General features: G+C 44.5%; 1 protein-coding gene across 1 annotated transcript in view; it reads left to right on the top strand.

Annotated features, from left to right (window-relative positions):
• The first annotated feature begins 11,785 nt into the window (after nucleotides 1-11,785).
• Nucleotides 11,786-25,392, top strand: part of SCML4 (Scm polycomb group protein like 4) — a 102,174-nt gene continuing 88,567 nt past the window's right edge. Inside the window, exon 1 of the mRNA XM_090031378.1 lies at nucleotides 11,786-12,157. Within this exon, the coding sequence (XP_089887504.1) occupies nucleotides 11,957-12,157 (201 nt within the window). The 5' untranslated portion in view covers nucleotides 11,786-11,956. The remainder of the gene's footprint in view (nucleotides 12,158-25,392) is intronic.

Genomic DNA, 25,392 nt, shown 5'->3' with positions numbered 1-25,392 from the left:
AGATTTATGTGCAAGCCCAATGTGGGCATTGTTTGTGTCATAGCCAGTGGGCTTACTTTTTTGTTAGTTTACAAAGTGGACTGGCAGTGACTACAAAGGGGGAGGAGGAGATCACAGTAGTACCCAAGAGGTACAAGAGCATTTTGAGCCCTGCCTGGGGTTGGGACTCATGACATACAGGCGGTGGCTGACAGGGCCAAAGCCTGAGCACAAAAAGTATCAGAAGTGGCCAGAGGCCAGGATGGCTATGGCCAGAGCCTAAAGAGGGGTGAGAATCAGGGCCAGGGGCCCAAAGCCCAAGAGGGGTGAAACCAGAGACCATGAGGATGAAATTAGGGCTGGGACCCAGATGAAAGGTCCGATGATAGTGAGGTTTGGGAGGAACCCCCAACTATTAACAGACAAGGACTCACTCTGGGATGCTGGGCAGCTTCCCTTTCTCTCAATAAAATAATATCAGCAAGGCATGGTAGGCAAAAGATAGAGAATACCCAGCATGCCAGAGCAGGGCAGAAGTTTTGAGGCCACAAGGAAGGATCATGGCTACCCCTGGGGCTAAGGTCCTGCTACAGTCTTCCACCCCTTGTTGCTTTTTTATCACTCAGTCTGCAGAGTCAGATGATGGTGTATTCCAAAAGCAGACACATTAATGGCTTTGCATAGACTTGAATAGACAGGGACAGCCTCATGGGTGGGCAATATGGACAGTATGGTCAGGGGGCACCACACATACATATGCACACACATGTGAGCAGCCTGCACGGACAGCGGTGCTCTTCCCCTGCCCCGCCTGATCCCTACCCCAAGCAGGAGCAGTGCCCAGCCCAGCCTATCACCAGCCACTGTTCTAGAGGAGCTGAGCCAGGCACATGCAGGCAGGGTGTTGCCTGCTCCGGTTTGCCTTGCTTCCATACATCAGCAGTGGTGTCTGCCTGCCCACCTGCCTGGCCTACTGTGCTACTCTGCTCCTCTGCCAAAGTGTGCCCCACATACCTGCACACCTGTCTCTGCCTGCAGCAGCACTGCTGACTTGTGGGAAGTCCCAAAATATAAGTTTGCCCAGGGCCCCATTTTCCCTCAGGCCAGCCTTGTCAGAATAGGATGGAAAAGAGTTGCATTTAGAACCTAAATGCACTTAGATGCCCAGTAGGCAGCAACATAACAGGGGAGCATGGCTGAGGTAGCTGTCCTTTGTGCTGCCTGCGTGTGAACTGGGAGTGCAGAGTTGCCCATTATGACTTTGCCAGTAGGTGGAATAGAATCTGGACCTATACTTCTGCCAACTCCAAAAGGTGAACATAGTTCAGAAAATTCCACATTCTTGATAGCTATGATGATCATTCAACAAAAAAAACCCTGCTCTCTTCCCCATACCTGCTTACAGGCTTTCTGGTGGCTATAGCATATTGGGGTCCCAGGGTCATCCGTTATGCCCCCGGTGTCTCCTTGACCATGCCCCACTCCATCGTGAGACTGTCTTCCCTTCTTTCCTGCCATGCCTTGATGTACTCATAGTAGTAACCAGGGAGGCTACTCACAGGCCTTCGCATGGCCCCAGTTCAACTGAACCCCTGCTAGGGTTCCCTAGTACCCTACTGGTCCTTACTGTTCTTCAGGCCCCTTGCTGGGCCTCACTGGTCCTGGGCTCTTCACTGGGCCTCACTCTATAACCATGCTGCTGCAGGGCACCTCAAGCCTTAGGGACTAATTGCATGGCTCCAATCCTCCTCTACACCAGGCCCCAAACCTCGAGGGTGTTATTGTAGTGTTCCCTTGTTGGGGCTTTGACCTCCTCGGCTTCTGCTCCTTTACTCTTGCTAGGCCTTCTAGCCTGCGCCTACTGTATTGAATTTGGCTTTGGGGCACTAGCTAACAGTGCCCACTCACTGTGTTGCTTCTGCCTTAAAGGAACAGATAGCCCCAGGCAGAGCCATCCCTAGGGGTGTGCGGGGCCTGGGGTATAGCAACCTGTGTGAAGCTGGGGGGTGGCAAGTGGGCAGAGCAGAGGGGTGGGTGGTGAGCGGCTGGACTGCAGAGCGGGGATAGGGAGGGATGGTGAGCAGCTGGAGCACGGAGCTGGTGGCTCGGGGTGGGGCCTGTATGGCACTGTCTGTGGGGGCCCCCCAAAGAGCAGGTCCTGGGGCAGCCGCTCCGATTCACCCCACCCCCAGGGACAGCCCTGGTCCCAGGCTGTCTGTAACAGTGGCATTGTTCTCTGTAGGATCTCAGCATTTATTCATAAGTTTGTTTTTTTAACAATCAGTCATGAATTTGTTAACAATAGGGGCAAGGTGATATCTTTTATTGGATCAGCTATGTAGCTGGGATAAAGTGAGACAAACTTTTGAATGCAACTTCCTGTGACTCAAAACACACTGAATGGATCGAGACCATGCCAGGATAAGAAATGTAAAACCTGCCAACACATCTCCACCACTCCCACAATAACTACATCCCACAACAAAACCATCACCATCCCTGGGTCTTACACCTGCAGCTTCAGAAATATAATATATCTCATCCAGTGCACTACATGCCCTGATGAAAAATATGTGGGAGAAACCAAACAGTAACTACTTGCTAGAATGAACACACAATGAAAATCTATCAAAGACGAAAATATCTGTGATGGGCTAGCTGGCAGTGACTTAGCCCAGGGGTTTTGAAAGGGCAAAAGATGATTGGAGGACTTGGGATTCCCTTTCTGCACCAATCAGGCCCCAGAGACTCACCCCCCCCATCCCCTGATTGGCCTCTTGGGTCACCTGGAGGGGGATAAAAGGGGCAGCATAGGCTGACTCAGGAGAGACCAGCGAGGGACAACAAGGAAGGAGCTTCACAGAGCTGAGCCAGGGGGGCAGGAGCAGTGCCCCAGAAGATCCTGAAAGAGCAGGACCTGCAGGCAGCAGTGGCACCCTGAGCAGTGCAGTGTGCAGCCAGCAGGAGAGCCTCGCCCGCTCCAGCCAGGATCTGAGCAGTGACCTGAGGGGTTCCCAGCTCTGCTCCCAGCTCCTCCAATCAGAGGCCAGGCAGCTCAACATGAGGGTAGGGCTCTGGGAAGGTCAAGACCCCTAGCAGGCTAAAGTAATCACAGCGGTGGTGGCTGTGTGGCAGTGTTCCTACCCCCCATGTGGGTGATATGGGTTCAAGTACCAATAAAGGTGACTTGGGGTGAGTGAGCTAGCAAGAAGCAAATCTTCTTGCGGTGGAAAGGGGCCATTGTGTTGTCTCCCCCTCCAGATACCAAGGCCTTATGTTTCCTTGTCATTTGACATTTTGCATCTTGTGCCTTTTTTATATTTCACCAACCCATATTGTTTGTTCTGCTGTTTGTGTTTTATATTTTGTTAACCTTGTTTTTTGTCAATGATTGTAAGTGTCTAACCTTTGTTGAATCCTGCCCCCCTTGGGGCATTGTAGTGTTCACTATACCCTCTGATTTATGCCTGTTACGTTCCCAGTATTAAAAGGTATATGGTTAAGTCCCCATTGGTGGTCTGGCTCTGCTCTATATTGGAGGAGAGTCCCTACACCTCCCACAGCGCTTGTGCACCTTCTTTGATCCCTTCAATTGGAGAGGGGTCACCTCTTGGAGTACCACCCAGGTTACATATCCAATTACTTGTGGGTGCACACTTTTCACAATATAACCACTCTTTTTCCAGTCTCTCAGTTCTGTTCCTCAAAGGGGATTTACAAAACACCTTTCATCGATGAGCCTACAAACTTCACTTCATAGATCTACTGAATACAAAAAAACTTGGACTAAATATAGACATTGGCTTTATGACATTATAATCTGCCTGCTATCTGAGAACCCCAGGTAACCTCTTTATAGTTTACTAGGTGCATTCTTTCACCAGGTCAACAACCCCTGCCCCTTTCCCTCCCATTCTCCACCACCTAGTTTTCGCCATGTATTTGCATTTTCACAAACCTGCATTTTTGCATATTTCAGGCACCTGCTGAAGGCAGAAGTGGCAAGAGGCCTGATCCTTCTTTTTTTTTTTCCCCAGTGGGGGCAAGCTGCTGGAGGGGTGAATGGCCCCTGAGTTGCAAGAGACCGTGGACCTACCCCCCAGAGGTGTCACCTCCTGGGGGCTGCCTGGGTGGCGTGCTAGCAAGCTGGGTGCTGCCCCAGCTCAAAGGCAGCACCCAGCCCGATCCAACAGTGCCCCAAGCCTGCCCACTGAAGTCCATTGGGTGCTGCTCCCGGAGTCTTCTCAGAGAACCATTGGATCAGGGGCCACTTGGCCCACCAGCAACTTGCCCGTTCCCCTGCTGTGGTCAGGCTCTGGCTCCACCAAAAAAAAGGGGTGGGGGGAGTCAGGCTCCTCTCTATAATGTGACAGAAACCTAGGCTTGCAAAGTTCCTAGTCTGGGAATATTCAAGAATTGGAAGAGTCAGTGCATAATGAAACTGAAGCCCTGGACCACAAGGAAATTACCTGCTAGGCACTTTCTGCCTGTGTGGCTCATGGAAGGCACTGGAACACAGAACAAGTGTGAAGATCCTTGTGGCTGGAATACTGTAGTGGTCTGGGGCTTGAGAATATATTGTAAATGAAGGCATACTTCTTAAGAAATTGGTGCATAAACACAAACTGAACCGTATTGTGTCTGTAAGTTATGCTTTGCCTTACAGGGATTAAGAGTTGATCCTTTCCCAAGACAGAGACTCCAACTGTTGGAATTGTCCATGTGCCAGTTAGGATAATCTGATAACTGCTTATGTCTTGGTATAGTGCTATTATCCCCTAGAATTACTCTCATAACATTTAGTGGTTTATTTTTCCATCAGTTCTTCCAATTATTAGTGTTCAAGTTTAAACAGTAGCATTTATTGTAGGCATTTATCTTTATTAATAAAAGATCTTTGTGGGTTACAAAACTATTTGCACATCAGATTGCCTGTAAATCATGGGAATAGTTAGAAACAGACAACTCCTAACCCCAAATAGTTCAGAACACACCAATTCATAACAGTAGCCAAGCATAGTTCATAAGACATCCTGTAAGATTCCCCATGTAATTTGCCAGTGCTGGCCTAGGACATTTTTATTCCCATCCTTGGCCTTACATTGGCTGGGACTGCCTGTCATAGCTGCTTGGGTGAAATCCTAGCTCCACTGAAGTCCAGACGGAAGTCTTGTTGATGTTAATGGGGCCAGGCTTTCACTTCAAGTGCAGTGGTTTTATGATGTGGGCCATTACAGCCTTGCCATTCATTGTTAGACTGTGGAAGGAGGTGTTCTTAATTTTAGCAAATGAGTAGAGCCAAGAGGTAAAGGTTTAATGAAGAATGTCCAATGAAAGTATTTAAAAATATGGTAAAAAAAGAAGGTACACGCTGCCTCAGATGAACGGGCGTGGAAAAGTCCAAACCTAAAACAGTCTCCTTGTGCTCTATTTCTGTGCTATACCTTCCAGTATACGGGGTTCTCCTTCAGCTTCTTTCTGTTCCCGGAAACTATACTGTAGTATGTCTGCACTGCAGTTTGTTCCATCAAGTAGATACCCAAGCTGGTTGGAAGCAGCCTAGCCACAACAGCCCTATTGACATTTTACTGACTCTTCAGTGGCTCAGTCCTCAAAACCGACTCGTAGAGTATGTTATGTTAAACCAAAAACAGGCTAGTGACAACTGCCTCTATGCAGCTGAATATACACACTCCTTACCCAGCACTGTGAGGGGAGGGTCTCATGTGTTCACCCCCTGACTGACTCGGAAGGGAGTAAGATCCTTTTGGAAAAACAAGCAAGTATGTTTGCTGCCACTTTTTGTATCAGGAGACAGGTTTCATCTTCCTGCAAATTGACCTTCCTTTCTACCCTTCCCAACAGGAAACTGAGTGGGGAGGGGAGGACCTTTTACTCTATTTCCACAGCAGGAGATTAATCCTGCCCAGCTCTTCCTGCAGTGCCAAAGGTATATGGAAAGCCTCCCAGGTTAGCAAGCAGCTGCTCTAACAAGCATAAGTCAGCACTTGATCTCCAGGAGATCAAGGCTCATATTCTTCACAGGAACTATTAACTCAGCCTGAAGACCAGTGGGAGAAAATGCCATGCCATGAGGCTATGTCTGAATAGCATTTTCCTTTGCTCTTACCAGCTTTGATGACACAGTATGTTACTAAGTGCAAGAGCTTTGGGCAAAAGGATATAGAGAAGAGGGTGACCTGGTTGCTCCATCATATGAACAACCATCTCCTGGAGAACAAAAATAGACCAATGGTTGAGGGCTTGCATAGTCACGCTTGGGTTTCCAAGGCAAAGAAATCAGGAAGAATTTGGATTACATTAAACAAAAGAGACAGAAAACTAATATACAAATAAAAGAAGAGCACTTTGTGTGGATTGGGTGGAAGATCTGGAATGAAATCTTGGCCCCACTGAAGTCAATTGGAAAACGTCCATCAACTACAGTGGAATTTCACCCTGTATTCTCCAACACTAAGAGTTTTTTCTTTTCTTTTCAACAATAGGAGCTTCTTGGTTTATCACTGACTTCATCCATGACAAAAGGGACAAAAGATTTTTCCACAGTTGAGAGTATATACTAGAAATTCAGCAGGGCCTCGTTCTGCTGTCATATAACCCAGTGATGCTGAAGTAGTTGCTCAGAGTTCAAAGGAGTTACACCAAGGTTATAATGATATAACTGAGATCAGCATTAGACTTAAATATTTTTTTCACTCTGTTTGCTTATTTTTTTAAATTGTAAACATATTGAGTTGGAATGGTCTAAAATGATAGGAAAAATATGCTCTCACACAAACCAAAAAGACAAAATCTAAGAAGAAAACTTCAGTAAAATACAGGTATAAACAATTTTTTTTTGCATTAGATTGGTTAAGATCATTTCTGGATTGTTATATTTTGCCTCTGATTACAGGGCTGATTCTTTTCTAGCATCAGTTTTATACCAGTATAACACACCTAACTTCAGTAGAGATTCTCCTGATTTTACATTAGAAGAAAAAGGAAGAGAATCAAGCTGCAGGTTGTCTTTGTAATTAAATGTGATTACAATGTGCTCTGTATTGCAATGGAGCCTTTGTCTTTGCTACATGGGTTCAAATACACTGCACTGCACTTGCACAGTCAAATAGGTTAGCAGGGAAATCAGTACAATAGTAAACTGTTTGATCCTTAAAAAGCCCTGACAGATTAAAAGACTACCAGTTCAGCCCCTTGTGATCAGAATTCAAAACCTTTAATGCCAGTATCTGATGGGTTGTTCTTTTGGGAGGGGGCAGGATAAGATCATTAACATGATTCGTAGTTACAAAAAATATCAACACTGAATGTTTTTCTAAAAAGTTATCCTTTAGTTCATGTAAGAATTAATTCAAAAGCATTCTGTGGGCTGTATTATACAGGCAGTCCAAGCAGGTGACCCACAGTGGCACCTTTTGGCTTAATAATCTCTAGGATATATTCAAGAAACTGGAATGGAATAATGTCAGAAGAATGTCAAGGAGCTACAGCTATTGTGATTTTAAAATATTGCAAATATTAGGTTGCCTAGGTAGCAGGTATCATCCACACCCAGGTCATACATCATAAGAATCTCCAAGAGTCATTCCTAAAGACGACACCTAAACACAACCAAGGAAGACACAACCTTTCTGTTCTGCGAGAACATTTAGAATTCTAGTGACGATACTTAAATGTTGAAGAGCTGACACGACAGCCTAGCTGTTGACAATGTAAAACACAAGAAAAGGCAGACATTGGCTCCATGTGGAACATTTCCTTAGTGGCTGTACAGACTATGATATGTCACTTTTTGAGAACAAGTTGTGGCTTTTTACTAAGTCACTGAGATTCAGAGATAAAAATGGTCTTGGCGGTTAATGGTCTCAGCAACATGACACGGGAAGGACAAGACTGAGCATTCCAGACAGCATTTCATCTTCGAGGCTACTCCAGACTCATCCCCAATGCTCACTCTTGAGCCCTTGGACACCAGGAGATCAGAGGGCAGCTGATGGGTGTCTGGTATAGTTTCATGGGCAAACTTCTGGCTCTAGAACATGTCAGTGGACTTGTATGGGTGGGGCATGCTTAATCACATCTTCCCTGAAACCTAACATAGCGTAGACAAGCCCATTGTCATGTCAGGGGATTTCAGCTCTTCTTTCTTGACCTCATTCCTTGCTACATGTTGTATATATGAGTTCTGGTTATTGTTTTTGGTTATGCTTTTTGTGTTTAAGTTAAAAAAGAAAAGAAGGGGAAAGATGATGCAACAATGATTACTTCATCAATATCAACTGATTACTGCCAAGGAATGGGATGTATGGGGCTCATGTAAAAAGCCAGTGAAACTGGCACAGCACATGTTAAACAGCATATGCATTTTCTGCATCCTGGTTAATAAGCTGCTATCAAAAAACAGAGAGCATAAAACTAACTACTGCATAAAACTCATTTTAATAATAGTAGCCACTTGATGTCATAGACAACGTGTAAGTGTTGACAGTGGGGGGGCACAAATCCACACCACTACTGCCCCCGCTGCTGCCAGGAACTGGCTCTGGCCAGGCTACAGCCCTGTGCCCCATCATCAGTGCAGAAATCTGGGAGGGCATGTGGCCCCTGTCTCCCCAACACATCCCCTGTGCTTGATGCAATACATTCCTAGGAGATACATTCCCAATGACTGTATTAATATACCAAGGTATAATTTAGGTCAGCTTGAATATTTGTCTTTCTTGTTAGGGTAATTAGGCTCTGAACTGTGAATTGTTAAATAGGGAAAGCCACTCCTTTGAAATGAGGGGACCCAAGGCTGCCTGCTCCCCCTTTTTTGCACTGTAGAGTCCCCATGCTGAGGCACCCTACACCCCAGCCAGCCGCTCCCTGTTTGGCTGGGGCACAGTGTGCCTCAAGACAGGGGAGCAGGCAGTCCCGGGCTGGTGGCTCCCCTGTCTCTGCGTGCATCGGCAGAAGGCTCTGCTGTGGAGCCCCTGCACTGAAGCACATGGAGCCCCTGTCTCAAGGCACACTGCACCCCAGCCAGCCACAGAGCAGCTGGCTGGGGCACGGTATGCAGGCAGTCCACCCCAACCAGCCTCCCTTACAGCACATGGTACAATGTGTCCCACTGCAAACTGCATGATCAGGGGCATGCACTGCAGCACAAAGTAGTGGCACAAATTTGTGCCGCTTCTATTTGTGCTGTTTCAAATTCACACCCCTGCTTATGTGGATTCGGCCTAGGATGGGATTCTTGGTGGTGGAATCAGGGTTGATATACGTGTGTGTATGTGTGTATGCGTGTGTTTGGTGTATACATACTTCTCGGAGTACAGTTTTAAAGTGTCACAGGACTCTTTTGGTGATAATTATGTAATTTAATAAATATGTGTATCTTTTGATGGGATGCACACACACAATTGCTACCTTGTTATTTTGCTTACACCTTGCAAGCAACATCCTATAACTTCTTCTACTTTACTGCTTGGCTCATAAATAATGATAGAAATACTTGTGATAGCCAGCAAATAGAGAAAAAGTTGGATAGTAAGGATTCTTTAACTTTAAAAGTCAATTTATTCTCTGAATATACACAATATCTCCCTTTATGAGGACATTATTTGATAGTATTAATTATGCTGGCTTCCTGCTATTTGAATACATTCACTTTCTTTCACTTAAGAGGTTTAATCCTTTAAAATGTCAGCTCATCCTTTGAGCTCAGTCCATGTGATACATTCATGAACTGTAACTTAGCTGATACTGCAATAAACCTCTTCAGTGGACCACTGAACAGAGTTTGGTCTTCAGGTGTGCAAGGACAGGAGTGGAGATTTAGGGCCTGATCAAAGTCCAGTGAAGCCAAAGGAAAGACTTCAATGGAATCTGGTTCTCTGTCATTTTATGCTTTTCCATAAATGAGCGAGTACTCACACAGTGTCCAAATCTATGCTCCTTTCAGTTTTCTGATTGCCAGAGAATCTCCCCTGTGAAGTATTATTTTTCCAGCCTTTATTAGAAGGAAACTCAAAAGAAAAAACCTCATTTCTGTGCCATGCTTTCATGTCTGTGTTGGTGTGTCACACCCAGAACGTTGGTTCATCTTCCACTCTCCGCCTTCATAGCTCACCTTGTTCTAGGCTGACCTGAAACCTAAAATGTTTTGCTTTCGGTGGTGGTAGAGGATCAGAAATTGCAATTTAAAAAGTGTTACAGTAAAGTATTACACCCTGTGCAAGAAGGAATAAAAGCTATAGTGCTCAAGAGATAGAGAACCTTTCCCTTTGACTCGTGCTGTGTTGAACTTGCTGTGTTAAACCATTCTCTGTGCAAGGCTGTAAGTTTCTGAATAGCTCCTGAAGTATACATCTAGGGAACCTAATCACACCATCTTTGGGCATTTTGTTAATTTACACTCTAGGCGCAACTACACACGTGCGTTTACTGCTTAGTAACTGAAATTACTGCACGGTAAGGGTGCTCATCTACACCTCCATGCCCATACTGGACACAGTAAATATGATGACTTATGCCAACTTAAGCATAAATCTGATACTGCATCATGAAGGTATCAAATTTATGCCTGATTAGTTACTATGCAGTAACATATGTATAGATGTATTACTGTGTGGTAACACTGTGTGTGTGGACTGACTTGGGACTAACTTTAGTCCCAAGTCAGTCCACACACAGCATTAATGCACTTTAATGCCTGCACATGTAGATGCCAGCCTATTGTCACTTACTGTGCAGTAATTTACTGCTGAGTAAATTTAAGCCAACATAAATGCGTGTGTAGACATGCCTAATCAGAATTATTACACAGCATTTGCTTTGATCTGATGCTCAGTATCTACCATTTGCATGTGAGTTTGAGGCAGCTGGTGTTAAGGGATAGGGATTTATAATCAATCTGCAAGTCTTGCAATACATAATGGACCTCTTCAAAATGAGCAGATACCTATAATGCTATTAACAGATCTGTTGTTAACATATTAAATATAAACGTGTTTACTGTTGTGTTCAGTTGGGTGCTTTTTTCCTTCAATTCAGCAATAGTTAAACCCCCATACACACACAGAAAAACCCCTAAGTAGTAGAAAGGGAAAGTCTTGATTGTCAATCATATTCTGGTTTTACATTTAGCGTTTTGACGAGGAAAGGTATTTTTCACCTCAGTAATATACAGACCTTCAACTACAAACACTTATTACCAGGCACTGCTTTTCCTACCATCAGTCCCTGGAGGTAAATAGGACTCCAGCATTATATTCCCCACAATATCAATGCTAAGCAATTCAAATCATGAGTCCGGTCCCAAGAAATCATGTGATTTTTTAATTTTAGGATGTATAATGAATTCTGGTGACTCTTTTAATTTGCTGCCTGATTTCTGAGCCTCTAGAGTGCACTTGGGTAACATTTATTTATAGGCTTTTCTCTATAACCACGTTGGCTAGAAACTCCATTAACAATGTGAAACCTCCAATTCCTGTATAATCTCTTGCCTCAGGGGGTTGGAGCTTTAAAAAGATACTAAAAATCATGAGGTTCATGCAGTAGCATATCCAGGGATGGGACAAGGGGAGTCCTGCTCCCCAGTTTGGCTGTGCCATGCATGCGGAGCACTTTTTGAGCTGCCTGCACTTCAGAATTTCACTCATCAGGCAAAGCATTTTCTTCCACCATCCAACAATACTGCAGTATTTTTGGTGTGTTGGGGGAGTGTCCCCATTCTGCAGGGTGGAATTTTAACACTCGCAGACTGTACTGTATAGAATTGTCTGTTTTATAGCTTTTTCAGTGCTCTAGCTTGTTGCCGTTTTATGATGTATAGTAAAAATCAGAAAGACAAAGATAGTAAAATGAGCAAATTGCCTTGGCATTTGCGTGGGTTTTATGTTCAACTGCAAATGTCCAAAAATGCTTGGGTTCGTCTTCTTTTTTTGATTGATTTTTAGTTCCTCTGCATATGAGTCATTTGTCATCGCTGCCTCCAAGACTGGATACTGTTGACATGCAGTCTCCAAGAATACCAGGTAGAAAACGAGGAAGACCCCCACTCCATTCTACTGCGATGAAAATGGCTGTTCACAATCTTTATTCAGCACCAGGTGGATCCTTACCCATAGTGAAGATCCCAAAGAAGAGAGGGAGGAAACCCGGGTACAAGGTACATATTCTCATGCCCCCGTCCCAGCACCTTTTTGCTGTTAATGATGTTTGATACTTTAAGATGCAGTATGATGGACATGAAATCTGGAGCTAAAACAAGCATGTCAGAAGCTAGTGTAGAGCAATACAATGACAGAAACAAAGCTTAGTGTTCCTTAATATAATGTTTCTCCTAATATAATTGATCCAGCTGATCAAAAATGAGGGGGGAACTGCAAACGTTTTGAAACTGTTTGTATTTTGAAGCATTTGACAAGAACTTGTTTTCCCACAACATTTTTGGAAATCTTTAACCCTCTACCCCAGATTTTTTTTGCTCAAAAGTGAGGAAAATGGGAACAAAAAGGGAGGAAAAGCTGCGAGTTTCCACTGAAAAATCAGCAAATTTGGGGATTTTTTTAACCTTTAATTTTTGAAGAAAAGACCTTTATGATTTTTTGATTGAAAAATTAGCAGCAGTTCTTAAAGCAAGGCATTAATGTAATGTAAGACATGGATTCTGAATAGTACAATAGAAAGGGAATAATTTGTGAATTCAGAACTCAAAGATGTTTCCAGACAGAGACACCTGAAAACAAAGAGCCAATCTATTTGTAAGACCAGATCAGCATAGGCATGACCAGTAGTAGCATCCCCATGCTACCGTGACAATAAGCCTACCCCACCAGACCTGCAGAGTGAACTCTCCTAGGAGCCAGAGGAGAGTTCACTCTCCATGTTCTCAGACTTTCAGCTGAAATTACCAGTTTTTCTGGTAATTTGTATCATGAGGCCATTTGCTCAGTAGGAATTGGCTTGAGACTAGAGACTTCATTTAAGCTATGCCAGGATAGGAGATCACTGGCAGTGAACTGGAACCCTTTCCTTTAATGAGGACATCATCATCCTTAGCTCTTTCTGTAAGAGCAGTGGGCCAAATTCTTCTCTGACTTGTGTGGGGCTGCATAGGTCATTGCAAAATGTAGTCCAGTATTGGTTCTTGTGACTGGTAGCTAACCACACAAGCTGCACACTTAAAAAAAATGAGTATTTTATCATGAGAAAGAGAGAATTTTTGTTAAAGAGGAAAACAAGATACATTGTAGTTAAGTGTTTTTGTTGTCAGTAAATTGCCTGGTTATTTTCTGTTTATTTTTGGAGTTAGGTACATGGATAATGCCTGTTTACTTTTTTATTACTTTTTTAATGAAGATGGCTACAGACGTGGAGTCTGTTTCTTGAAGAGTGCAAATTGCCAAATGTTAGAAAATACTAATAAATTGCTTAAAATACAGTGATATTTAGCATGAGTAGGTAATGCCTACTTCAAACTTCCTTTAAAAAGCCCCTATACAAGGTAAAGCCAAAAGACTTATTCTTTTCCTTGGATCTTGGTCTTATTTAACAAAGAACATCATAAAAACACCCCAAAGCACTCACTGTATCCTCCCCCTATGAGCTATTCCAGTGTCTTGCATCCAGATGGGATAACCAGCTGCTTAGTTTAAAGACCTTCTTAGTCCTTTCCCAGAACAACTACCACTTGATTACAACGAACGGTGGCTTGGACAAATGCTGCCAGATTGCTACAGGTTGAACTAGAGCCCTTCTGCAATAGGCAACGCTCTGCCTTAAAAGATCCTTGTCAAGTTTCTCTGGAGTTTTCTGAATGGTACAAGTCTACAGCTCATTTGAAGTGCTACCCTTGTTGTTTATTTTATTTAAATAGCATGTGGAGACACTGTAGCCAGGGTGTAGCCCCATTGTGCCTGGGACTATGTGGAAATACATAGTAACGGGTAGGCCCTACTTCCAGAGAGCTCCAAGGCAAAGCCCCATGTACCTGACCTCACCCCATCTCTCGACTTCAGCAAGCATTGGATCACATCCTCGTTCCGCAAGCTGCATAAGTAGATGTTTCAGCATCTTGCTGAATCAGTACCAGACAGGAAGAAGGGTAAGATGCATTCATTGCTCCTACAGATATGCCTCATTTCCATCTGATCTTGTCATGGCTTGACCTGAGGGACTGAGGAAGCCACCATGGACCCAGGGAGCCTTGGCTCCTCCTCTTCAGGCCCACAGCATTTGGCCATATGCTATGTTACCTGCTGCACGAGGCTGCCCTTCAGTGACAGGGCCTGGATTCCAAAAACCCAAGATCCTGCGGTTTTTTGATGCTGCTTGTGTTTAGCTCAATCCTTGCACCTCTGACCACGCCTATCAAGCCTTCTTCTTCTTTGTGCCACCTTGTTATTCTCTCCCCAGGGCCAACTTGCTCCAGTCAAGCCCTCCTAATTTTCCCCAGCCAATATCTTTCCCTGCGTCCTCAGGCTTTCCATTACGAGGTGTCAAAATTGCTTCCCATCCTCCCATACCGAGCTTACTGTATCACCTTGCGTTATCCCCAGTGTCTGTATCGATTGACACTTTCACCGTTTACACCATTCTCTGCTTTCACCAGTCCTCCAGCACCTTCTTTCTCTTGTGCCATTCACACAGTTATTCACCGTGCTGCCTGCTTCAGACAAATGAAAAACAATTCCATATTGGCTAAGAAACAGCTCCCTAAACCTTTTCCTAATCCCCATGAAAAGCTTTGCTCTTCACCTTTAAGCAACAGATTTTACATTAGTAACATCCTCATGAATAATGTAAATAAATGACCAACTTATCTTAAATCCACCGACAGCTCTAATACTCAGATCTGTTGACCTTTATGCGGTAGTCTGTAATAACAGACCAAAATATTGTAGCGACATGATTATAAAAGATAGTGCTTTGGGGTAATTATCTTAGACTTCAGTAGTATTTTTTTCACCAAAACTAAGGAAAGGTTAGCCATTTTCTGACAAATTGATTATTATTTTAGCAAATTGTTATTGGTTGATATGCATACATGGCCAAAAGAGCGCATAATAAATATTACTGCATTATGTTATTACTCTAGAAACATAACTTTCCATCTGTCTTACTCCAGCTATTCACTATTAGTAATTTTGCATCTTATGGTACATTTATATAAAAAAAATCTCAAGATGTTTTGTAGACAGGGAAACCAAACCACAAAATGGCTAAACAATTTGCCCAACAGTTACAATGAGCTTGTGTGCAGAGTTGCCAACAGAGCCCTGCTCCTGCTGCTACTGCCAGACATGTTGACTGCCTCTTCTTATTACTAGAGGTTTTGCATTTCATCCTTAAAATTTTTCTGAAGGATTTGTTCTGTCATCCCCCTCTCTAAAACATACATATGTGCATGTGAAAGCTGCAGTTTTACCAAGCACAAAAACATTTCCATCGAAGAGAAGGAAACAAGATCTGAAACAGTGGAATTCCTCAGTGAGCAGCCGGGGCCCTAAAATTAGGAAATAGAAAATGGAGCCAATCCAAACATTCAAAATGTGATTTTCATGGTCGCAACTCTTTTCTAGAAAATGTTGTGCCCAAAGAATCAAATAGGCTTTCACATTATCTGCTGGCACCCGACTGTGCAAGGTGCTGAGCGTCCTCAACCTGCAGAAGGCATTTCGCATAAGTGCTCATCACCCTTTAGGTTTGGGTAGTGAACCTTTCAGGGACAGATGCTCATTTGATGTAAATGATCAAATCCTGGAGAATTTATTGTACTGGAGGATCTTCCCCTCAGTTCTGAGTGAGTTTCAATGAGAATTTCTCATCACTGCTGGAGCTTAGTCTGATTTTTAAAAAAAAAAATCCAAAATCTCTCCCCTCTCCTGGGTCTTAGGGGCACCAGGTTCAGTAACAGTGTGGGGAGAAGAAAGAAAAATAATGAATTGAAGATCATTCATTATTTATGGGCTTTGCTTTAACACCATCATTTCTGGCATGTGGTGTGTGTGAATGGCATCTTCAAGAGGATGCTGCTTTTTCTCGATGAGTGATGGCCAGAAATAAGATGTCCTTTAATAACTGATGGATTAAGCATCTGAAGTTTCCATTCATGGTCTGTAGCACTCAGTGCTTCTGGCCTCATGCTATTTATTTGCATTGCAGGATTTGCACACCAAAGCAGTGTTTCTGTGAGGTGCCTTGCTGTACGGTGCGCTCTGCTGAAGTGTGGTACTCTCAGGGAAATTGTGCACTCTGAGTTCAAGTCAAAGATTACATTTCATGATGGGTAGTTCTGGCATGATTTAATTAGCTCTCAAATTGTATGACTTGCAGATACCATGAGACTTATATGCATTTTTAAAAGCAACTATCTGCCAAAATGACAGACAACCAACTTCTTTATGGCAACCAGATAGCTGAATTATTACAGAACAGATGGGCAAATACTTCCTGAATTTTTAGCAAAATATGAATTGATAGACCAGAGTTAAATTTAATTTGACTGAGATCTGAACAACAGGGACTTTTATCACATCATTGTATATAACCTAATGACCCACTGACTGGCTTCATTGATGTTAATACTGTCTGTTAGTATTTCTAAGGTGCCCCTTGACAAAACATATCTCAGTCTGTTCCCTCATAGAGTAAAATCCTTTCATCTATGAGACTGCTGATTTTGCATTTTTGTTATGATTCCTTCAGATGCTTTTCTTCCCATTCTAAAGTGGCTTTTCTCTAATGAAATGATACAGCTGTAAATTCATACCTTTGTTTAAATGTAGTTTTCATCCTGATTACCCAAATATCTATGATAGGTCATAGAGGCAATCCAGAAAGGATTGACAGAAGGACCAGTTACTTCAGCAGCAACTAAGGGGCCATTAATCAACAGCTGGAATAAAAGACTGCAGCCCAGCTAGAAAAAGTGGCAAACAGAGAGGCTTGAGAAAGTGGCTTAGCTGCAGATGGAAGAAGCTGCATGTGGAGATAGCTCCAGAGGGACACCTGTTTGTCTTACAGGGTGACACTGGCAAAGACACTTGTATACAAAGATAGGAGTAGAACAAGGATGCAACAAGGAATTGTAAAGATGAGACTATGGCTGCTTAACACAGAGTTCCTGAGCTGGACTCAAGACAACAGGGTAAACCTGGGTTCCCTTCCCCACAGGAGAGAGAATCATCTTTGAAACTAAAGGAGTAAGGACTTAACAAACCCTCAGCCTGGTGAAGCACAGGCAGTTGGGTGAAAGACTAAATACACTGGATTAAATAAACCCTATTGCCTGTTGTGGGAGAGGGGGTAAAACCATCACAGACATGACAGGAGTGTTGCTACAGCTTACCTAGCCACCAGTGGATGCTTTGGTGTGTGCTGCTAGAGGTGCTGTCTGTGGCACAGATCCATCAGCCTGCCAAGGAAAGTGTTAATGGAAAAGGTCAGTCCCACAGTGATATGTCTGCTATGGAGGATATCCTACAGTTAATGACCCAGTAAATATGGCCCTGTCCTAGAATAAGCAGCAGCCAAGGGGCAGGAACCGATGGTACAACAGCAGCGGTTAGTGGCCCTGGTATGATTAGTGCTGTCAAACACCTCACCTACAGCATCAGCAACTGGACTGGATATGGCCATGTACTTCAGGGTTACAAAGATAGGACCTAGTGATGAGGCTTCCTGGAAATGTTTGCTCGCCTTGACAGCTGCGCCTGTGAAATCTGGAGTCATGGACCTTTGCCTCATGCTGGTCCTAATGAGAGAGACACAAACAACACGGTTGAGCCTTGGACAGATGGGTGGTTCTTAACTGTTGGACACTGCAAGTGGCTGAGATGGAGCAGTATACTGTGAGTGAGTAGATTAATTAAGGCAGGGGGCAGAGAGGTGAAACATGGAGGAAGCACAGGAACATAAGCCAAAGCTCAGAGGCTTAAGAACTCTGGATGGAAGTGACTGGAACCTGCGTCTCAGTCAAGCATGCCAGTGTTGGAATTGGTCATTTTGAAGCAATCTGTTCAGGTTCACTCACCTCCAGCAAGAAGATGGGTGCAGGAATATTGGGCTGAGGACCTAGATGAAGAGGTCAGACTAGCAGAGAAGTATGTGGTTGCCAAAGCTTCCAAACGTCATCACAGATGAGTGGATGTCCCCGACCTGGATGCTCTTGAAAGAACTTACGTGAAGAGAAATGTTTTTTAATTGGATGGTGCCTTCCTCTCTCACGCCCCACCCTGAGGGTCAGAAATGGCAGTCTGCTTCTCCTATATAGCAGGGTTATCCAACTCATCCAGCCCTACAGGCTGGATGAGAGGTGTGGGGCTGATCCACAGGCACATGGGATTGGGCCCACAGAGTAGCCTTGTGTGCTGGAGCCAGTGTGAGCCCTGGACCAGCCCCATGCACTTCATGCAGTGCCCACACCAGATCAACCCTATGCACTAGATCCAGCCTAGCCAGCAGCATGCTGGACCACTCCAGTGCAGGTGTCATGTGCATCACTTGCCAGACCAACTCCTCATCTGCATCCCTAGCCACTCTGCCCTCCCAGGGAATGTACTTGCAGCACTCACCGAAGGAACCCTACAATAGGGTTCATCCTCCAGGACTAGCACTAATGATGATATTCCTGTTCCTCACTGAGACAACCATTCAGGCCCAGATGGATTCTAGATGTGGATAAACATGGGGTATGATAAGCTACTGAAAGGGCACTCAGATCCAGGGGCACATGATTACTGGTCTGCTTGCATCATAGTGTAACCATGGGGGGCAAATGGGGCACAGGGCCAGGCACTGACTTGGGGGGGGGGGAGGAGAGGACAGAAGGAGCAGACCGTCACGCTGCTGGCCAGCAACAACCTGGCTACAGTTGTTGACCACACACACCACTGCTATCCAGGGCATAGAACCTCCCAGCCATGCCCCTGTCTTACACAATGATATAACACTATTCCTGCATACGAGCTCACTTAACTTGTAAACTTGTTCAATCATTTGTGGATGAGACTAATAAAAATGTATTATCTGCCTGTATTTAAAAAGTCCTGAGACCTTGTTTTTGGCATGTTTTTATGCACACGTATTTTAGAGCAGGGATTGGAAATCTGGAATAGGGCATGGCAGGAAGCAACTTGGCTAATCCCATGAAAATCCAGGCAAATTGGACTAAATTATTACCTGGAGAGATTTGTATTAGCTCATTAGAGACTTTGATTTTTCTCCTGCTGTGGATATGCTCAAACTTCTTGCACCACCAGCTGCAGAAAAATCTGCACATGAAGAGTTACTACATAGATCGACTCAACATGTGCCAATCTGTCGTATCTCCTCCATGTGGCCAGACTACATGCATATCTCCATAGGGTAATTGAGCAAGCAGCAGTCCAAGGGCTCAGAAGGCCATGCCTGCATGCCTTGCCGTAGGTGGGGCCAGGCATTATAATGGTGTATAGGGATTTCTGCATTGACAATGCTGTGAATATCACTGCCTCCTCCCAGGAGTACTGACAAAGTGTGTCTCACCCTTCTACAGTGCTGAGCCTCATACAGAATGGCACCACAGGAGTGCTGTCATTTATCCCACTAGCTCAAGTGGCAGAGGTCTGTGCTGTGGATCTAAAAGTTCCAGCTTCACTGATGATCTGTGAAGGTGTTGATATTATGCTGTAGTACAGAATTTTGCTGAGTTATTTTTAGGTTTGTTTTAATTTTTAACCCATTTGATGTGAAGAAGAGTTGCAAGTGTTGCAGGCTCTTAATATTCCTTAAGCAGAATAAGATTTTTAAGGGAATCTGTGTCATGAAAGTGTATGATGTGAGACATGTTAGTCCATCCCTTCTCCTCACTTAAGGGGTCTTAGCTGAGACTCAGGAGGTGTGGGCTTAATTCTCTGCTCTGCTGCAGTGTTCCTTTGTGGCCAGGATTGCCAACTGTTTGTAAATTTATGGACAGTCAGTAAAAATCAGGCTAAAAATGTTTGTTTCTAAAAGCCATAAAAGGGGAGCCATCCATAAAAACACTAAGCAACTAGAGTTTGGTTGAAGCTCTGTGGTCAGAAAGTAGCTGGAGGTAAGCTAATGAACAGATCGAGCACAACAGCACCACCTGCTGTCTGAATGGGAGGCCTATACCCTGCAGGGAGCCTCCTCTTAGGACTTCGTAGATTCAACCCCCTAGTTAGGAGTCCTTCTGTGTCCTGTCAACTACCTGTAACACTTCTGGGTTAAGATTTGACTTATTTGTGGGCCCGTGCCAGGATGGGAAGAGCAGGCCTGGTAGGGATAAGTCTGAGGAGGGTGGTCTGGGAGTGCAGCCTGATGTAAGTAGCAGCTGGGAGCATCAGGGTGTGGAGATGAATAGGAATCCCTGGTATAGGGGCAGCATGTTGTAAAATCATTGGTGCACTTAGGCAGTGCTGCCAACCCAATAAAATATTTTTACTGTAAACTTTTTACTGACAACCACACTTCTTTATTTTTTTTACTATGTTTTGTGTTAGACCTTTAAATTTGAATCCAGCCCTTCCAGCTGGGGCCTAGCAGCAAGGGATTTACATTATGTAAAACATATCCGTAAAAATGTATCACTAAAAAAATTCGGTTTTCAGTAATGTTTGCATACTGTCACTAAAAATATTCTTGGATTGGAAACCCTGTGTGTGACCTTCGACGAGTCACTTAAAGCAACAGTCAGAAACCGTTTTGGGCTGCAGACCAGAGGGATCTCATTCAGGTCAGAGGTGGGCAAATGGGCCCTAGAATCTAGCTGCCACTTCCACTTTTTCCTGTGGCAGCATAGGGAGAGTGTCTCCAGCTGGTGTATTTCTTCACAGCAACACAGGAAGAGCTCCTGCAGCCAGTGCTTATCTCCATGGCAGTACAGGAAAGTGACTGCTGCCTAAGCCTCTTGCCACCAAAGCCAGAACTAGTCCACAGGCCATAGGTTGCCAAACCCTGACAGAGCAATATTTTCAAAAGTCTTGGCCACTTTTTACAAATGAGTTGTTAAGTCAATTAAATGAAAGCTCCCAGTTGTCTAAGTCATACAGTTGTAGAAAGTTAGGGTTGTAAGGGATTTCAGGAGGCCATCTAGTCCAACACCCTGTTCAAAGTATGACCATCTCCTACTCCATCATCTCAACTGGGGCTCTGTCTAGCCAGGTCTTAAAAAGCTCTAAGGGCGGAGATTCTACAGCCTCTCTGGGTAACATGTTCCAGTGCTTTACTACCCTTCTTGTGAGATATTTTCAGAAGTAATTCTGAAACTAGGGCTTAGGCTGCTCAATTGCTTGTGTGTGCAGCCTAACATACATTTTTGAAATTGTTACCACTGATTTCTGTCTTCCATCTGTACATGAGAAAAGTGCTGTTGTTCCCATTTCATGGAAGAGGTGTGAGGATATATGCATTGCAGACTGTGAGACAGTAATGACAAGCTGGGAAGTCAATAGGATAGACAGGCTATGACAAAATACATTATATCGATTTGTACTTGTGAACATTTAGGGTGAAAGGTTGACCCCACTGAGGTCAATGATAAATTTCCCATTGACTTTGATAGTGCAGGATTTTATCTTTTTATGTATGAAGGTAGAGATTCCTCAGCCAAACTTCTAATGATTCCAGTGGTAAAGCAGCCATTCACTTTTCTGCCTTCAAAATCAGTGCAGTTCCTCAACGTGACTTTTGCAAAGTAGTTCCTGTGTGTTGAACAGTAGTAACAACATGGCCCAGGTCTTCAGCTGTTTATCTGCTGTGCTCATGCATCTGACTTGGGTGAGGAGACCATACTGTATTTGGCTTTCTTTCAGTGATGTAAGCTAAATCGGCCTGAGGGCTGCTCTGGCTTGTTTTGGCTGCAAAAAGACAGAGCCAATGGATCAGAGAGCATTCTGGCCTCTTACATTACATACCTAATCTATGTTGGAGAGACCAGGAGCAGCTGCTGTTCAGGGAAATCCCTAGCTGGCAGTCTAAACATTCATTTTATCTTATTTGTGGTGATGAAGGAATTAAGTGTGATCTATAACCTTTAAATGCTAATTCAGTTCTCATTATCGTTTTGGATATTATTTTAGTTCTTTCCCATTTACTATAGTACACACTGTAACAGAATCTTTCCAGGAGACTGGGAACACCTTCAAGATCAGTCTGCCCTTGCTTTTGATATTAATTCTCAATATCTGGCTACATAAATAATGGGCCAAATATCAAATATTTCAGCATAATATGTAAGAATGTGTCCATTGCAATCATAATGATACAGCAGATGGCTCAACTCCATGCCTTGCTTTAGGGCTAAAGTTATTTATTATATCAGGTGTAATTTCCATTGCCATTGATGAAATGTATGTGGGATCAGGGCCTGGATCTAATTTAAGTAATGCATCATCCATTGGATAAGGCTAGCTAGTGTACACTCTTGCAGAGAAAATCCAAAAAACCCCTGAATATTTTGTTCTGATACATCCATTACTCTGTTCTCACAAGGCAGAGGGGGGACAGGAAGGATAGCTAGATATATTTTTACAACTCATTTATGACCTTTCATCTGGATTCTGTGGATAAAACTTGAATGATTTATAATGAGATTTTCCCATATACTCTACACAGTTTCAACACATTTTCTCTCTCTCTTTTTTTTTTGCACATTTGTCTTTTATCCACAAGCTTGCCATTATTCAGCAGCTCCCGTAGAACCAAATCAGCCCAAGAAAAGAAGAGCCTTGGAATTAAATTGTCAGAGGCTCATGGAGAATGATAACATGGATGAAGGTTTGCAACCTTTAAAGGCACTTGCACATTAGTATCGCCAGTATCACAACATTGCCTATAATACTGACATTATTTTGCTGTGGCCTAAAGATAAATCCTCCTCCCCCCAAGTGACATTTGTTTGTACATAGATATTTTAGCATACAGACTGTTTCAATCAGATCTGCAGTGAACTATTAACTAGAACTATAAACTGCCAAGAAAGGGGCATCCAAACTGGTGAGCCTCACTAAATCCTGGGTTAGAAACTTTTTTGGAGTGGTGGACTGAAATAACGCAGCTCAGTCTGAGGTGAGTTAGTGCTTCAGACCTAGCTATCTCTGCTGCTTCTCACTGACTGTCACTCAACCCCCCACAATTCCCTCCCCGCCAAAATGCTTCCAACATCTGGGCTCTGTGGGCCCAATGAAATTGCTTGGTGGGATGCATCTGGCCCATGGTTATTGGCTTCAAATATTGTTTTTCTCTCAAGCACAAGCTTGAATGCATCTATTAGAAAACTTAAAAGGATGCCAGAAACATGCTATCAAATCTGAATAATCTGCAGTGCTGATACTCTAAAGTGAGTGTCATGTTCTCTTTGTGAATGGGATTCAGGAGGTTTCCATTTGGAGGTGGGTGGAGGTGACCAGAGTATGAATGACAAGGTTGAAGCCAGCCCTGCTGTGAGTTAGTAAGAGAAATACCAAGTTGAATCATGAAGAAAGCAGCAGTTTTAGGTGCAATGTCTCCAAAAGATAAAAGATCTGAAGGGAAGGAGCTCAGAATTCTAGTACAGCGGCTGCTACAAATTTCATATCATCAATCTACACTGCCACAGATTAAGTCACTTTTTTGAGTTGCCAGATTGTAAACACCAAAGGCAATTCAGATTTCAATACACTTAATTTTCTACCTCCATGCTTTTAATTATTTAAAAAGCATCTTTGCCTCTAAAGAGGCTTTCTCCATACTAATTTTATTAAGAGAATATTCTCTGAGCATATGTCTGTGCTGGGACAGCAGAGTGCTCAGTTGCCCTTCTGACAAAATAAGCCACACACATCTGCTTCCACCCTGTGCATCAACCCTAGAAATGGGGTGGTAAAGATGCCTGAAGCTGCCCCCTGGAAACCCCAGGTCTTGAATGCAATGCAAGTTATGCCCCTCAGGGTGTCCCTATTACCTTATTTCCATGGCTGATGTGCATGGCATGGAAATGGGTGGCCAGGGTTATTTCCTTAGCAACAAGTCAAAGCACTGTGTTCCCTTGGTGATGATGCATCCAGCTGAGTATAAAGCAGACTGAACTGCAGAATGGACTGGAGCAGATCGACCTGACCTGCCTACATCCCTGTAGGCCTGACCCATGGACTGATTCAAAACTAAAAGTTGCCATGTTTACACTGTGATGCCACAAGAAGTTTAAAACAGTGAAAGGAAATCCTTTTTGAACAGTGAACTGTTAGCCAGTGGAACCCATTGCCATAAGACAGTGTTGGAAACAAGAGTTAACCGTGATTCAAAACTGGTGGAGCAATTAGGCCCTGCTGCAGCAAAGCACTGAAGTAAATGCTTAGGTTTAAGGCAGTGCTTCCCTTCCCCCATCTCCCTAACTCAAGTGCCATTGATCCTTCTTGTTTACAGAACACAGTTCGCCCCCCAGTGCAATGCAGAGGAGTATTAATGGAAAACAATAATGACATCACAACAGCTCTTGCAATTGGTGAACCAGCTGAGGTACAGGCAGTCCTCAGATGCAATTGGTTCCTGAAAACTGTCTCTTAAGTGAAAAAGTAACTCAGAACCAATTTTTCCATAGGAACAGTGTTACAAATGGGGGCTTGTTCCTTTACGATGGTCAATACAGTTGCATGCAGCTGGTAAGTGTGTTGTGGTGGAAGGGGTGGGGGAAAGGAACGGGGGGCGGGGCAGATCAATGCCCCCCGTGGTGAGGGAGGGACTGGGCTGGGACTAGGGCCAGGCAGGTGCGGGGGGGGGGGGGGCAGTGGCTCCTGCCACTGAGCGCTGCACATCTGGTGACTTGACTGACAGTTCCTGCTGCTGCTTCTGCCACTGGTCTGGGAGGGCATGGAGGGATGTGTGCCCCCAGATCTGCATGGCATGGGGTGGGAGGGGCCAGGGCTGCACCAGGCTGCACTCTGGGCAGGCGGCGGCAGCACTGGAAATGGTGGCTATTCCCTCCCTCTACTTGCCCAGCTGGGGCAGGGTGGGCACAGGAGAGAGACACTGCACTGCCTCCAGCTGGGGCAAGAGGCTAGGTAGCATGCAGCGGCAGGAGCTGTACCCCCTGGACAAGCCATAGGTTTCTCCTGTACCTGCCCTGCCCCAGCTAGGCAAACAGTGGGAGGGCATGGAGGGAGTGTGCCCCCAGGTGGCGGCAGGGGGGGTAGCAGAGTGGGGCCTATGGGGGGGCTGCAGCCACCCAAAAGTGTGACATGCCCCCTGCTGCCTGCCCGGAGTGCAGCCCAGTGTGTAGATCCTGGGGCACATGCCCCACCCGTGTCCTCCCAGACCAGTAGTGGCAGCAGCAGCGGGAACTGTCAGTCAAGTCACCAAACTAGCAGTGCACTTGCCCTAGCCCCAGCCCCAGCCCCAGCCCCAACCCCAGTCCCTCCCTCA

The sequence above is a fragment of the Crocodylus siamensis genome, chromosome 1 (assembly GCF_052110815.1).
Source record: "Crocodylus siamensis isolate JL-2025a chromosome 1, ASM5211081v1, whole genome shotgun sequence".
Classification (NCBI taxonomy): domain Eukaryota; kingdom Metazoa; phylum Chordata; order Crocodylia; family Crocodylidae; genus Crocodylus; species Crocodylus siamensis.
This window is presented reverse-complemented; position numbering and strand designations above follow the sequence as displayed.